The 16032-nt window shown below is 31.9% G+C and overlaps 1 protein-coding gene across 5 annotated transcripts; it reads right to left on the bottom strand.

Moving 5' to 3' along the window:
- Positions 1-1182: 1182 nt before the first annotated feature.
- LOC105196843 lies at positions 1183-15946 on the bottom strand. Of its 5 annotated transcripts, XM_039453622.1 has the most exons (8): positions 15138-15162; positions 14249-14674; positions 13227-13689; positions 12987-13144; positions 12730-12897; positions 12075-12614; positions 11371-11418; positions 3796-3930 (listed from the first exon to the last, which is right to left on the bottom strand). In XM_039453622.1, the coding sequence occupies exons 1-7, from the start codon at positions 15145-15147 to the stop codon at positions 11378-11380; spliced, it is 1806 nt and encodes a 601-aa protein (XP_039309556.1). In that variant the 5' UTR covers positions 15148-15162; the 3' UTR covers positions 3796-3930; positions 11371-11377. The 5 variants fall into 5 exon arrangements, with proteins under 5 accessions (XP_025994960.1, XP_039309555.1, XP_039309556.1 ...); XM_026139175.2 differs by lacking the exons at positions 11371-11418; positions 15138-15162 and adding an exon at positions 15585-15946 and having other exon boundaries at positions 1183-3930; XM_039453621.1 differs by lacking the exon at positions 11371-11418 and having other exon boundaries at positions 1183-3930.
- Between the last annotated feature and the right edge of the window lie 86 nt (positions 15947-16032).

Genomic DNA, 16032 nt, shown 5'->3' on the forward strand with positions numbered 1-16032 from the left:
CTGCGGAAATAGCCGAAGTACCGGTAGTCCCCCTTTACCCGCTAATCTCAGCTACCCCTCGTATATAGGCTCCGTCAACCTTAGTCTATGACGCCAACTGTTTGTGTGTTGGGCTAACAACTACGATTACTATTCTGTTACAATTATCTTTCTGCTTAGGCTCTAAAAAACTGGTGTTTATAAGAATTGTTGCATTAATGTTTACTAGATTTTAAGAAAAAATAGTTTGCCATCCTCTTGTCGCCTTTAAAATTATAAGGTACAGAAAGAATCAGTATAAATAAAAGTTTTAATTTCTAAAATGTTAAAACAAAAATCTAAAAGACATGAATATTTTTTTATATTGACTCAATTCGAGACGAAATACTTCTTAAAGATAATATTTATATTTGATTTCAATAAATATAAAAAATATTCTAGAAACAAAACTTCTTTGGCTTTTTATATATTTTATAACTCTCGTTTACAACTATAAGATACATAAAGAACCATAAAAGTTTTCAGAATTCAAGAGATCCATGCAGGTTCGAACTCTGGCTGAGGTGTTATTTTTTCACAATAAAATATTTTACAGTTTTTCCGAGGAAGGAGATATTATATTATATGCTTCTAAAAACATTAATATTCTAATTTCATGACTGTGTTTTAAGTCCGACAAATATGCGATGCGTAGTTTGAGTTGGAAATTGTAATAAAAAAAATCAAAAATTATTTTGCACCAAGAACAGCTGTGACTAACAAAACAGCCTTCTATTCTTGTGTCATAAAAATTTTGTTTCTAAAATATTTTTTGATATATTTTATCATTTCGTTGATAACCACTTGAAATATATCAAATATAAATATTATCTTCAAGAGATATTTTGCTCATTTAATTTCAGATTGAATCAATATAAAAAAATGTGTCTTGACATGTATTTCAAGAATCAATCGAGTTCCGAACAATTATAATCAGTCCCTTGTTATTAGTTATTACTCTTGATGAAATTGAGATGAAAATTGATTTTTAGAAAACACGTGCAAAATGTCGAATGATGTATTATTGTCTAAATAATTACGCGTAATTACGCTCATTGATTGCGTATTTTGCTGACGAATGCGTTTGTATCCTTTTAGGAAAGGAAAAAAAAATAAAATGCATCAAGTGTTCTTAAAGCGAAATCGAATAATAAGATGAGCAAACAGTTCTGCATGTGTGTATTATTATTAGAATTCTTTACTTAAATTTATACAATATGCCTTGTATGCGTATATTTCTCAAATACAATGTGCAATGGACCAAGTATGACAGGATTGATATCTTACTTGTGTAATGTCGTGTCCCATCTCGTGTTCCATCTCGAGAATTAAAAATTTCACCTTAACCATTTAGTTATAATTATATCGTATTCTATTTTCTTTTTTTTCGAGCAGAGGTCGATATGCCTGTTCTCTCCTTTTTTGAAATGACGTCGCGGGATCGCGTGTTTGCACTCATGTATTGCGCCCATGATCATCGAAAAACAATAAGCGAATATTGAGAGAATTGCATAATTACTAAATGAAAAGCGGTGTCATGTGTGATACGTGCTAAGCGAATTGCAATGTGATGGCCCTAATTTTATTCGGAACGTCACGAGAAAGATCTCTCGTTGGTAACATTCGTATGCAACAATTTTGATTATCTAATCGTTTTATGTACACATGTCCAGGCAAAATCAAGCAGAAAAATGACATTATTTTAACGATTGATGTATAAAATACGTTTACACATATCCCGATACGGAATCTCAATCAAAGAAATTCATCCTCGCAATCGACGACGTACGGGCATTCCGCTCCCTCGTTTAAATGCTCGAAGCTGCCACGATCTCTTAGAACATTATAAATAATATATCTGCTTCATAAGATCCTCGTACCTCTACTGTCATAGTGTATAAAAAGAGAAACATACATTACACATTACACAATCAAACGATATACGTTTCTGAAGGACGCGTCCAGACGAATCACTCTCTTGCAGAGTAAAAACAACGCCAATCTGTTCACATGGGATCATTTTGTACAAACGCAAGCGTTTCCATTGTTTACGAGACTTTGTGCGACAAAGAAACTTCTCTGTCATGTGTAATACGTGCTAAACGAATTATAATATGGTCGTCTTAATTTTACTTAATTTTACATGTCAAGGACGCTCTTCTTTGTTAGCGCTTGCGTTTTAGGGATGGCCGATACAATGGAAAGTATCAATACTTCCACTGTAGCCAATCTCTACTAGATCTCTACTAGACGTAAAAAAAGTACTGTCGAATTAGATAAACGATACAACAGAAGTATCGATACTCTGCTGAATCATGCATTCCTAATGAGTTTACGCAGCTATAGAGTAGTTCTCTGCGAATGGGTTGGCGCTTGCGTTTACGTAGCGACAGAATGACCCGTTTAGACACGCTCTAACGGTTTTTTCACGGAAAAAAGTACACTGACACAAGCGTTTGCGATCTTCACAACAAAACGTACAGAATATAAAATATGCGCTATATTAAAATATACATAAATTTATATAATTTGGCGAAATATATGAATCATAACTGTCTAACGTATGATATTATACACTTCTATAAACCTTCATCATTCTATAACTTTCATTGAAAAAAAGAGGAAATTAAAATTAACACATACATAAATCAAGATTTATACAATTAAAATTCAAGACTTATTGCTCTAAATAAGTATTATTTCGTCTCCTAAAAATTACGTCTATGTAACTAAAATCATAATAATGTGGCACCATTCTCTCGTTCTCTCGTTCTCTCTCTCTCTCTCTCTCTCTCTCTCTCTCTCTCTCTCTCTCTCTCTCTCTCTCTCTCTCTCTCTCTCAATTTATATCTTTCTGTTCAATTACGAACTCTGTGATTTTACAACGGATTGTTGCAAATGTAAATTGAAAAAACAAACTATAAGCAACGTGCTACTTTCCACTCGCGAATTTTTCTCGCGAATCCTTGACAAGGAGACAATTCAGGGCACTTCTTTACTCTGCCTGTCTATATAGACGCTGGACCATTTTTACGTGCTATTTTTTTTTTAACAGCAAGGATTTAGTATAATGTACAGTAATGTATTGTACTTCAAAATCCTTTACCGATCGATCGACCGAGGATTAACTCGGGGGATCGGTAATACTCGGGATTGTTCTTGTTTTCTTTGACGATACTATTTTTTTTCATTTCTTTGTATCTTTCTCTCTCTCTTTCTGTTTTACAGAATACATATACCTCCTACCTCTCCCAGACATGTATATTTGTACATAATATATATCATATCCAATGGAAAGTGTACATTAAAATTAACTGAATCACGTACGGTTCACTCACAACATCAAAAATAGACTATTGCAAGAGTGCGTTAGTATGTGACACCCTGTAGATTAGTTATTACTCAACTCAAGGTACCGTTCTCACACATTCCATGACTTTCTTCCCTTAAAAAGAGTCTGAGACGTAGACGATATGTACAAATTTTGCATGATATCACAATATTGCTCACATAAATCTCTGAGTCTTTTTTTATCTTTATTTTTTTAACTTTTCTTTTTTTCAAATGCGACTTGACTGATCGGAGATTCAAGTCGTTGATCCCGTATCATTGGACTATAATATTATCGCAGTACATGATACATTTAAGAATCTTGAGATCCATATATATGTATATATTATATAACAAATCGATTGCAATTTTAAGTGGTGTACCACACGTACATATTGCCTACGATACAGACTCGGCTGTAACTGTAGCATAAAAAAGCAACGTTAAGTTAATTTTATGCTCGACCGCGTGGTTTCTTCCTTGAAGAAGGTGCTTCCTCAGTCGAAACAACACCAGTGGTAGCGGTCACACGCTTCGGACGTCCTGCCATTTTACTCGATTGTTGTATGGCTTGAGCAGAACCTTTAAATTTAATTAAATTTCAGTAAGAAATAAATTATAATTCCAATTTTAACCAAGTACGAATAAAGCTTTAAATATGTATAAAGAAAGGGAAGTTATAGAATATCTTTTCTGTTATAATTTGCACTATACTTTGGCAGCAGTTAAACTAATCCTTTACACTCTGTTTAAACGTCATAATATGATGACTAGTAACTGTAAATTGTTAATTAGCTACATCATTGTAGGAATAAAAATTCGATTTCAGAGGTAGCAAATACATTTACAAGTGTGTGTGTGTGTGTAAAATTATGTTTACATAATTTTAAAAAGTATATTAGACATTAATTTACAACTGTAATTTAATTTGAAGATCTTGAATGTGGTTTTCAAATAATACAATGAAATTAAATTTAGTGACAAAATATGCATATCTAAAAATGCAGTCTAGTTAATGATATTCTATATTTCCCGTCTATTTCATAACTTTAACTTTTTTCGTGATTCAATTTTGTTCACAGTATTTAGTTCACATAATTTGTTTGAAAACTTCTACTTATAATATAATAGGTATCAATCTATTACTAATTATTATAATTATATCATAAATCACTCAATTATTTCTAAAAAATAAAGTAGTATTTTATAAATCCCCTTTTTCCTCTATAATTAAGAAAGAAATACTCGAAACCTCAAAATCTTGAAACGTTCAAAACTCTGAAAAGTTTCGAATTTTGATGACACGAAACTTCACGTTATTTTTGTGAAATTCTCGAAACCTGAGGCAGAGATGTTAGTTTCGGGAGTTTTTAACAGCACGTGAAAGGAATATAGTGTATGGACACAAAATAACACAAGCGAGCAGTCGGTAGTCTAGTTAGTATATATATATATATATATATATATATATATATATATATATATATATAAAAGTATATATAAGTTTGTAGCAAGATTGTCACATTGCAAAAAAATTATCCCTGCCACAATAATATTCACCAATATTAGTAGTGCTATCAGCTCTTACTAATGATGGAAATAATGCTGTAAATTACGAATTATTCGTCTGCAATGTGGCAACCTTAATCTGGCTATCTCAAAACTGACATCTCTAACTTGAAGTGTAACTCGTAAATATATAACGCAATACAAAAAGCAATCCATAATACAAACAAAAACAATCCAATTAAAGAATTGGTGCTATACAGATTTAAATTTTTTTCTCGACTTTAATTACAAAATGGCATCCCAATCATCTTCTGAAGTTTGGAACTATTGTATTTTAAAATATCTGATAATGAAAATGTCACCAATTACAATCTATAATCGGTTTTGTTTTATTTGAATTAGTTCTCAATCCCAGCTTAATCACCCCACCCCATCTTCTTCTTACGGAACGAAACGAGATCTGTAATTTTACTATTTCACATGGGTTTTGTTAAATATTAAATGTTAAATTGTTTTTATTATTAAATTCTGTTTATGAAAATTATTTTAATAACTTTTTAATAAACAACGTTGGAATCAATGACTTTAATTTTTTCGAAGGTCAATGTTGATATTACAGTCAATTTGAAGTCATTTGAGGCTGACTGTACGAAAAGAAACGTTTACTCACATTTTTATTATTTCATGTTAAAAAATGGCTTTATTATAGAAGTCACCAAAAATCCTTATAAGGATTTTTTTTAACTCTAAATGAAGCTTTTTACAAAATTTCATCGAAATCGTAGGTTAACTGCGTTTTTAGAAATTTATTCCAAAATTTCATTTAAGGTAACTGTACCTTATATGACCTACTTAAACTTTGTTTTTTTTTTTGTCGAATTCAAAAGAAAAGTGGAAGCGCTTTAGCTCGTCGAGTTTCGGACAAAACTGATTTAAAATATGAGACAATTTTATATATTTTCATGAATGCAGAGATTTCTAAACAAATTACCATTCAGGTTGTATTGGATAAATGTATACTCAATGTAGCCTAATTATGTTTACCTTTTTAAAAAAAAATGTTAAAGAAATAAATAATAAAATGATCCAATATTACTTTTATAAAGATATAAGTTCATTGACATATTGACATGTTTATTGACATAATATAAGAGTACACTAAAATTTATTTTCAACAATCTATTAATCAAACAATTAACTTATCTTAATTTTTCCTCCTTAAGACCGTAGCTTATAAATAGCAAGTTAATAGATTAGAATTAATGATCTGGAGTAAAAAAAAACAAAAACATTACAATGTTCGATGTGCGTACTTAACATTAATCTATACTCTGTTCACAGTAAAAACATACCCAAATCTGTGCATACGGATAGCATAGGGAAGAGCGTAGCGTTTTACTTAATATCGTAAATGTAAATATGGCAAGCTAAAGTCCGCGCTTATTGTTAAAAAATTGAAATAATCTCTACAATTCAATATGATTAAGTTGAAATCGTAATATATTTAAATTATACAATTGGGTGTCATTTATGAAATAGTTAAATCAATAATACAAACCTATTTTTATTAAAAATTGTTTTTGAGTATTACAATGATAATATACAAAACAATGTGTCTAATAAGTTCAATGAACTTATTAGACACATTGCTTTGTATATGCTTGCTTGTGGTACAGACAAAAAGCAAATAAGGTTTGAAACGTTTGAATCTCAGCGATCAATTATATGTCATGTTTTGGTATATTTTTTGCGAATTTAATCTATTATGTTATTCTTTAATAAGTAACATTTCAGAAATTAATATCGATATACCAAGTCAACGCTCTTCTGCTACTCGCTATAAAGAAGTGAATACAGGTTTGAGCGAGAGGCATTCTCCTTCTATGGGGGAAGAACGTGCGCGAAACGAATGAGTTTTCGTCCGCGCTGGGTATGTTCTTGTTGTGTGAATAGAGTACAGTAGAGTTTCCTTAACTTTGAATCTAACGGGGCGATAAGAGCGAAATGCCAAAGTTATAAAATATCCTCACCAAAGCACGAGTCTACCGATCACTGTATATTTTGCGCGAGCAAAGTACACGGTGAGTAGTAGACTCGTACTGTGATTAGAGTATTCTATGAAAGGAAGGGGTCTGATATTAGTGTTTGTGAAAGTACGTGTGAAGGAATGCAAAGATTATAGAGAGCCAAAGTTAAGGAGGTTCTACTGTATAGATTGGCAATATTGATTCTGTCTTACAAAATTTTTTCTTTGGTAATAACAAATGTTGTGACGAAAATATAACTTATACACAGTGTATTATAAAGTATAAACATAAAGCTACAATAATTTGAACCGAGAAAATTAATAACCATTATTTGATAGTTATAAAGAGCAATAAGCCATGATATATTAAAACATAAGAAACACAATCACAAAAATTTTACTTTTGATCTCAGTGTTAACAATGGAATACACAAACTGAATAGTTGTAAACAAGTCACATTGACACCTGTACGACATAATAGCGTTCACCATGTAATTATTTAAGAAACAACAAACATGCCATATTAGGTACTAGGTTGTAATGGGTACAGTTACCTTAGTTTTAATTCTATTTTACTTATATTAAAAAATAATTTTTATCTAATTTCGTCTAATTACATTTAATATAGATTCAAAACCTGATTTTATGGAAAATTTGAATTTTTGGAAAAAATTTTATTTTAATTTCCAGTTCTTCTATTAAAGATTTAAATCTTGATTTTCTAAAAAAAAAAGCGTTTTTATTTCCTGGAAAAAAAATATTTCATAACATGGTTGCAAAGAAACACTAGAATAAGACCGAGCATTTTCTAGTTTTTTAGGTGCTGAATACAAATCCACTATACAGATTGCTCCATTATGTCACAATTTTGAGAAATATTCAATTAAAGTTGTAAAAAAAATTATTTTTACATATTTCGTCATAACTACTATATGACGTGCTGAAGAAGAACGACTGTAATCAAAACTAAATATGTTGTTAGGACTTCCAGTTCTCAAAAGAAATTTTTGGCGTCGGTTTAATAAAATATTCATGATTAAATAGAGATTAAGATGAAGGCATTAGATACGTGTGAAGGGGGGGGGGATACCATGTATGATAAAGTACTATATCTCATATAATTAGCATTGAATTCTAAGAGCAACCGTTAAAATTACTTCGTTACAGTCTATTTAGACATTGAAGGATGGTTACTAGTCATTAGTTCACTGTATTTTTATAAAAGCTAAATTTCAGTTTTGCAGGTAGCAATGATATTTACAGGACTACATAATTTTGAGCAGTGTATGTTAAACATCAATTTTTTAACTTTAACAATAATAAGTTTATATCAGACTAACGAAGTTAAAACACACAAACAGAAGGCCTATTGTCAAACACAACGGCTCTTGGTGCCTAATAATTTTTAATTTATTTATTACAATTTTTAACTCAAACTGCGCGCCGCATATTTGTCGGACTTGAAACCTAGTCATAAAGTCGTAATAGTAATATTAATGTTTTAGAAGATATATAATACCATATCCCCCCCCCCTTCCCTGAAACAATTGTAAAGTATTTTATCGCGAAAAAAATAACACCTCAACCAAGGTTCAAACCTGGATCTCTTAGATTCTGTGCAAGCGTTTTCAACTTTAATCTAACTTGGAGGTCTTAAATGTGGCTTTTAAATAATGTTATTGAATTTAATGCATACCGTATGTATACCGTAATATGTATATGAATTTAGCATATAAAGTTATATTATGTAAAAAATGGTCGTGAGCCATTAACATAAGCGTAAAACCGCTCTTGCGCTTTACACCTTATAGAATATTGCATAATCCTTATCAGCAGCAGAAAAATTATTTTATACAATTATTTTTCAAGTCAAAGAAATTTAAAGAAAATTTTTTCAAATAAAATATATTTTATAAAATGTTCATAAAATACATAAAATAAATATTTATAAAATACTTCGTTTTATGATACTTATTAATCAAAGATCTACGAAAAATTGTTAATTTGATTTTATATAATCAAAAAATTTTTTTACGACATTAGTTATTAGTATTCCACGATCTCCCTACTATCTGACGAACGTATCCTTTTTCTTCTTCTTTAGTGAATTATAAATTACGTTTGTTTTACATTCCCGATAAACTTTTACCTGTAAAGTAATAGATAGAATTTTATGGTTAACAAACGTGTTGATAAGAATTGTGTTACATTAATACTTAAGAGATATTTAAAAAAAAATTAATTGTTACTATTCCACTATTCCCTTCTTTTTTCTATAGGGTAAATTGTGGAAAAACTGCGAATAAAATCATTGACAATTTGCCAACTAGCGTTCAATTATGTTCATTTGAACTTAAAGGTATTTTAGCTGAATACAAATCCGATGTCAAAGGTTATATTTCAAAATTAACGAGTACTAAAAATCTGTAGTTTACGTTACATATATTATAGATTTTCAGTATTTCGAGTAAATAACGGAACGCGTCTAAAATTGACAAATTCAAAATGGTGAATTTAATATGGTGGATATTAAAACTAAAACAACCAGACACTTTCTGAGTTTTGACATTTGCCATATTAAATTTACCATTTTAAATTTGTCAATTAAGACATCAGATTTATATTCAGCGATCTAAAAATTCAAGTTTATAAAACCCTTAAATTCAAATAAACATTATTGAACGCTAGTTAGCAAATTGCCAATAATTCGCTCATGGAGAGAAATCATAAGGGAATGATAATTATATGAATATAAAGATTAATTAATAATACAATTAATTTTTTATAACAGCAATCTCAACAAGTACATTAACCAGTTAATATAATTATAAAATGCAACTATATTTCTAAGTAGATATGTTCAGATCAAGAAAATTGCACGAGTATATAGTATAGCTATATTAACTCTTCCAAACAATGATCTTGTAAATTAAAATATATTCGGTTTAAGCGGATGTCCTACCATTAACAATGTTGAGTTATCCATAATTGTATGATTGCAATATTAATATGGCATAGTAGTGGCTATATTAAGCATGTAATATTGCTAAATAAATCATATGTATAGTTAATACTCCTAATCTTTTCTCTCCATACAGCTGTTTCACAATATTTAACCATGAATAGCTTATTAATCACATTTGATATCAAAAGTTTCTTTTAAGAACTAAGAGTTCTAATAACTTAACTTTGATTATAGACAAACTTCTCCTGCACGTCACATATCATGATTATAATATGACAAAATAACATATTTTTTGTAACTTTAATTGCAAATTTCTCAAAATTATGATGTAACAATCTGGATAACAGATTGATATTAAGCACCCGAAAAACTATAAAATACTATTAATTTCGTTCTGATGTTTAAAAAAATAATTTTTAATCACAGTATAATTGTGCATAAAAAGGACTTTTGTATTAGTCAAAAGTTTGTATTAAGCCTATTAGGAAAACATTTTAGTCTTTTTTTAGCCGTCTAATATAATTATTTCAAATTGAAATATTTTCTCACTGTTTTGTATTTTTGTAAGGTTGGTATTGACTTTCTAAAACTCAGTTCATTATGATTTGATGTACATAACATTAAAAATAACAATTAATACAATAAGCAATGAAAAACTTTGTTTGGCATTAAATTCCAGCAAGAAAAAAATGTTGCTAATGAATCCATTTGTTGTTAAAGAAAATATTGTGTCCCTAAATATTGGTTTCGTCATTTTGAGGATAATGATTTTAACATGAGTGATCGTCCGCGCTCTGAAAAATTTGAGGCTGACAATTTAGAAGCGTTGAGTAAAAACCCGTCCCAAATGCAAGTAGAACTTGCAGATCAACTCGGAATTGACAAAGCAACAATTGGCAACCAACCAAGACAACTAAATAAAATAAGAAAAATTCAATTTTCAGAAGATGGATGCCGCATGTATTGTAAAACATTATCCATCGATTGAGTACGTGCGTTTCATTACTTTCCAGGCAGTGCAAAAAAATTTGGAAAATTGTTACTGGCGATGAAAAGTGGATTCTGTATAATCATCCTATATAGACATTCGTGGATGAACTTCGAATAGTCTTCTACATCACTAGTAAAACCAAATGTTCAAAGAAATTTTTTTATGTATTTGGATTGCATAATTTATTACGAACTCCTTCAGTCGGGTGAAACGATTCATGTTGAACGCTACAGTCATCAATTGAATGATTTAACCGACAAAATTGAGGAGAAAAGGCCATTTACTGGACAAGGGGATTCAGAAAGTCATTCTGCTGCACAACGTAGACCACACGTTGCTTAAATTGCACAACAAACAAACTATCATTAATTTAGATTGAAAAGTTCTTCCGCACGCGGCGTATTCTCCTGACTTGGCGCCTTCGGATTATCATCTATTCCGATCAAAGCATTCCTTAGCAGGATAGCGCTTTCAAGATGTGGCAGAAATACGAAAATGATTCGATGAATTCATTGCTTCCGAACCGATACCTTTCTTTCACGAAGGAATCCGACAGTTGCTCGGAAGATGGCAGAAGGCTATAGAAAATGAAGGAAAATATTTTTCAGATTGATTTATAATCACTGTACTATGTGATAAACAAATAGAAACTAGAAAAAAAATTAAAAAAATTTGTTTACACCTAATGTTACACTTATTTTAAAAAAGGGAAACAATCAACATTTAAAACAAATAAATATGATTTTTTGTAGAAAATAATTTTCTCAATATTTTAATGAAAAAAATATTTCCAAAAATTTTTTACTATAAGTTTTATATAAAATTATACTTTTTAAAATTTACTTTTCAGGTTTCAAATTTCAAGAGTTTCGAGAATTTGGAGACCAACAAAATAATCAGCTTCATGAAGTTTCAGATTTTCAATTCATCTTTAGCCTATAATGTACATATATTTTTTATCATAGCAAGGGCGCGGTCAAGTTAATGCTACAAATGCTTTGAAGCATTCTTTAATTCAATTTGTAAAATTTTTTGTTCTGATTAATTAATCAAATGCTTTAAGCATTTAAAGCATCTAATTGACTACAGCTCAAATCTAATTATTTTAATATGCTTTACAAGTTCTATTAGGTAACTGAATTTTTTATATAATTTCGTTTTCTTAATAAGATAAATTTGAAAAACAACACAGACATCATTTATTTTAACATATATGTATAAAACGTTTTCTTACCTCCAGATTTTGTTCTTGGAACTCCTCTGGTGCCATTATTACTTTGCTGTTTGCCATTTTTCTTTAAATCCAACTTTTTCATTTCTATATTATTTTTAGTATCCGCCATGACAGAAACATTAGTTGAGGGACTGACAGTAGTTATAGTAGCCGTAGTGGTAGCAGCATTTACAGGAGCAGTGGTGGTAGTGGCAACTGCAGCAGCAGTTGTAACGGTAGTCGCAATAGTGGTAGCTGCAGCAACACTAGTAGTAATAGGCTCATTGTCTAAACTACTGCCGGATTTCGAGCTTCTATTTAATGCTCTCTCTGCTCTGCTGCTGCCTTTCGCGACAGATTTAGCGATCGCCAATGCCTTGGCTGATCGTTTCTTCGCGCGATTTATTTTGGACGCTTTCAGATTTCGATTCGATTCCTCTTCGTCTACATCATCATCTGAAGAGCTTGCAGCTCGTTTAGACTTTTTACGATTCGATTTCTCGCTGTGAATGCCTTTTCTTCTCTTTAGCTGCGACTCATCTTTATAAAGTGACAGATCCACTACAAAAATGAATACATTGTAATTACTCACTTGATGTATAACTATCATAAAGACAGTAGACTATAAAGTTATTGAATATGTAATTTTTTTTTTTTTTTTTGGTAATAAACTTACATCCATCAGGGTGTTCTTCTGTAACTCGAGGTTTTTCAGACACTCCAGCCTCAACATCAATAGCCCGTTTCAAGATATTTTCTGTACGCAACAGTTCTACTTTGGTTAACCAGAATCTATGTTTTTCTATTTTATTTAGGTTCAGACTTGTTAATATACAATCAAAATCTGAAAATTAAGCAATAAAATTAAGAGATAAATACAACATATATCGTTATAGTCAAAAACAATCTTATAAATGAAAGGGTGTATAATACCTATAGTATCATAGAAATCAGGTGAATAGATTTCTCCATTGTTTTTATCTTGAGATAGCCAACGTATGCGAATGCGTCTGCTCGATTTGTAGATGTTTTGCATCGCTTGACAAACGTAGAAGCTTCCCTCTGCATTTCTCACAGCCAAAAATTCGTTTCTAATAATAAATATTTAATAAATAATTAAAGTTCAGAAATAAAGATGTTAAATTGAATATTTCTGTAAAATAGGACGCTTACTTATAAAACACAATAAGCTTGTCGTCAGCAGTTTTAGAACCAGGAGTTTTGTTGAGATTTTTTACCAATAGAGCAATTTCCGGTAATGGACTCTGATAGGGTTGCGTTTGAATACGGTTTCTCTTAGGTTTACTTGCCCCATCAGTAACTACAGTAGAAGCTGTCTTTAAATCTTTCAGTTCTCTAGATTTTCGTTTGGTTGTTTTTGGAGAGGTAGTGACTTTCGCGTCAGGTTTATATGTACTCGTTAATGTCGCAGCAGCATTATCGCTCGATACTTTTAAACTCTGATTTATAGGTTTTGCCTTTGAAACTTCGTTCTTTGCTTGTATATCTTCTGGTTTATGGGGAGATTGTTTTATATGTACAGAAGTGTTAACTGTTTTGCCATCTGATTCCTTTGATTCATTATTTACAGGAATCTTCTTTTCCTCAACTTTATTTTGTGCTGGTGTGCAGACTGCTATAAATATAATTGCATAAAAATATGAGTTTTGCATTTACCTTCTTTTTGTAAGGTAAATTTATGATGTTCGCATTTTGTTTTATAATATTTTATATAATTTATTACATTAATTTTATTTATATCACACAAAACAATTTAAGGTAGATATAATATATATAATTATAATGCAAGAAATAAACAATATTAATTTAATAATAAAAAAATGACCATTTGTCATGTTATTTAGTGCAATATAAAAAATACTTTATAATTTTACAATGTTGCCTGAGTGTCTCTTTGTCCATCCATTTGCAAGAATTCTCAAAAATGGCTTAAACTTTTTCAAATTTTATTTTTGGTCAATAGATAACCAAGGACTTTAGCTCCATCGAAGCAAATTATGAGTTAAATTAGTTAACTACAAAAGGATCAAAGATCAAGATAAATCAAAATTTTTAAGCCAAAATCTTCTAATGACAATTTTTTGACTGCACTCCATTACAATATTTGATATTCTTTTATTTCTTACAAATAAAATTTCAATTTATAAAACAGGAATAACATGTTATATACTTACAAGTACTCATTGGAAATTCCATTAAAGGTGGTGGTAACACTTGTGTTTCCGATTGCACCTCACATGGTTGTTCTTGAGTAGGAGTCTCAGGACTCAGATTGTTGTTTCTGTTGGACTCATTTTGCTTTATAACAGCAGGCACATCTTGCTCAGCTTCAGTTTTCGTAATTTCCACACCATTCGGAATCAATTTTTCAGCTTCTGGTTCCTTTTCTATGTTACTTCCTATATATGGTGGAGTCTGATACACCGAGGGTCTATGGTCCTGCACCAGACTAAGAGGTTGGCTAGGTGGTTGTAGTGTAACATAACTGAGTCCACTGCCAGGCAGGGGCTTCATTGATCCCGACTCTGATCCTGGTACCACTTTTTGTGCCATAGCATTTATGGGAAGCATGGAATGGCTGGTAGAATACAGCAATGTACCTAGATGTCATTGATTTCAAGATAAATGTATTCACTTTCAATCATAGGAATGATCTTTTCTATAATCTATATGTATGAAATTGATAAAACAATAAGATGCAACAATAACCTGTAATTAATTTACAGTGAATCGATTAGTTTTGATAGCATATCCTTAATTATACAGTTAATTAATATAGTTAATTAAGAACAATATATTAATAATTCCTTTAAAAATAAAGTCAAATTGCACGTAAGAAAATCATTCAATACTGTTAGTGTTTATATTTGATTACTAATTAAACTAAATATACTGCCAATCTGGTATAACTATTCCTGAACATATCAAAGCAATTAAGAAATAAAAAGTCACATGATAATACAAAGTTTATATAATGCAATATGTACATATACATATATATACATATATCATCGTGAGTATTTATGACCACTTTATTGTATATTTCTACAGTAAACCGAGTACCTAAGCGCATTACCACAGACGTAATCTGGCAATAAAAAAATATAGAAAAGTTTGTTTCCGCTAATAGTCCGAGAACGCGAGACAGGGAGGAAAAATGTAGGTAGAGTGCGACAGCGAAAACGAAAACGGGGGAGGGAAATGAAGGAGAGGGAGTGAAGGGAGAGGGAATGGGGGCGGGAGGAAAAGAGGGAGGTAGGAAGAGAAGAGGAGGGGGGAGAAAGAGACGCGGGACGAGGAAGCGGGCGCGTGGCGAAAAGCGGCGAGAAAATCGCGAAAGGCGGGATATGAGCACGGAGGCGAGTGGACACGAGGGGGGCGGATGGGGGCAGAGAGGGGGTAATTAAAGGAGTAAACATAAACACGAATTTTCGTTGCGGAGACGCAGCTGGCGGGACGAAACGCGCGCGCGGTGTTTCAGGACGGCGAGCTCATTACTGCGCTTGTTACCTGCAATCCCGCGGTAGCGGAGTGAGAGCAGTCACGTAGGAATTCTCCAGTGCACAGTGGCGGGTTCTCCGTGTCCGAGAGGTTGACCGCCGCCGCCGCCGCCGCCACCGTTCGCGTTGCGTTGCCAACACACACAAACACACACGCACACACGGGTTAGCTCGTTTGCCCAAACGCTTGGCCGGCACGCAGTGAGTTCTGTTCCACGCCTATCATTTCACGCGGCGTATACGCGCCATAGCGAACAACGCGACGACCTAGCCGATGTAAATAAAAGCGACACGATTACAAGGAGACGCTTCAGTACACACGATCCGCCGAATAACAGAACTGACGAGAGCGACGAGGAGAGCTTCCGCGCTTCTTCAATGATGGCCCTGGCTTTACCAGCGGGAGCGAGCAGGAATACCAGTCGTTAGATGGCGTCGGTTCCCCCGGCCGGACGCCA

Source organism: Solenopsis invicta, chromosome 9, assembly GCF_016802725.1.
Source record: "Solenopsis invicta isolate M01_SB chromosome 9, UNIL_Sinv_3.0, whole genome shotgun sequence".
NCBI lineage: Eukaryota > Metazoa > Arthropoda > Insecta > Hymenoptera > Formicidae > Solenopsis > Solenopsis invicta.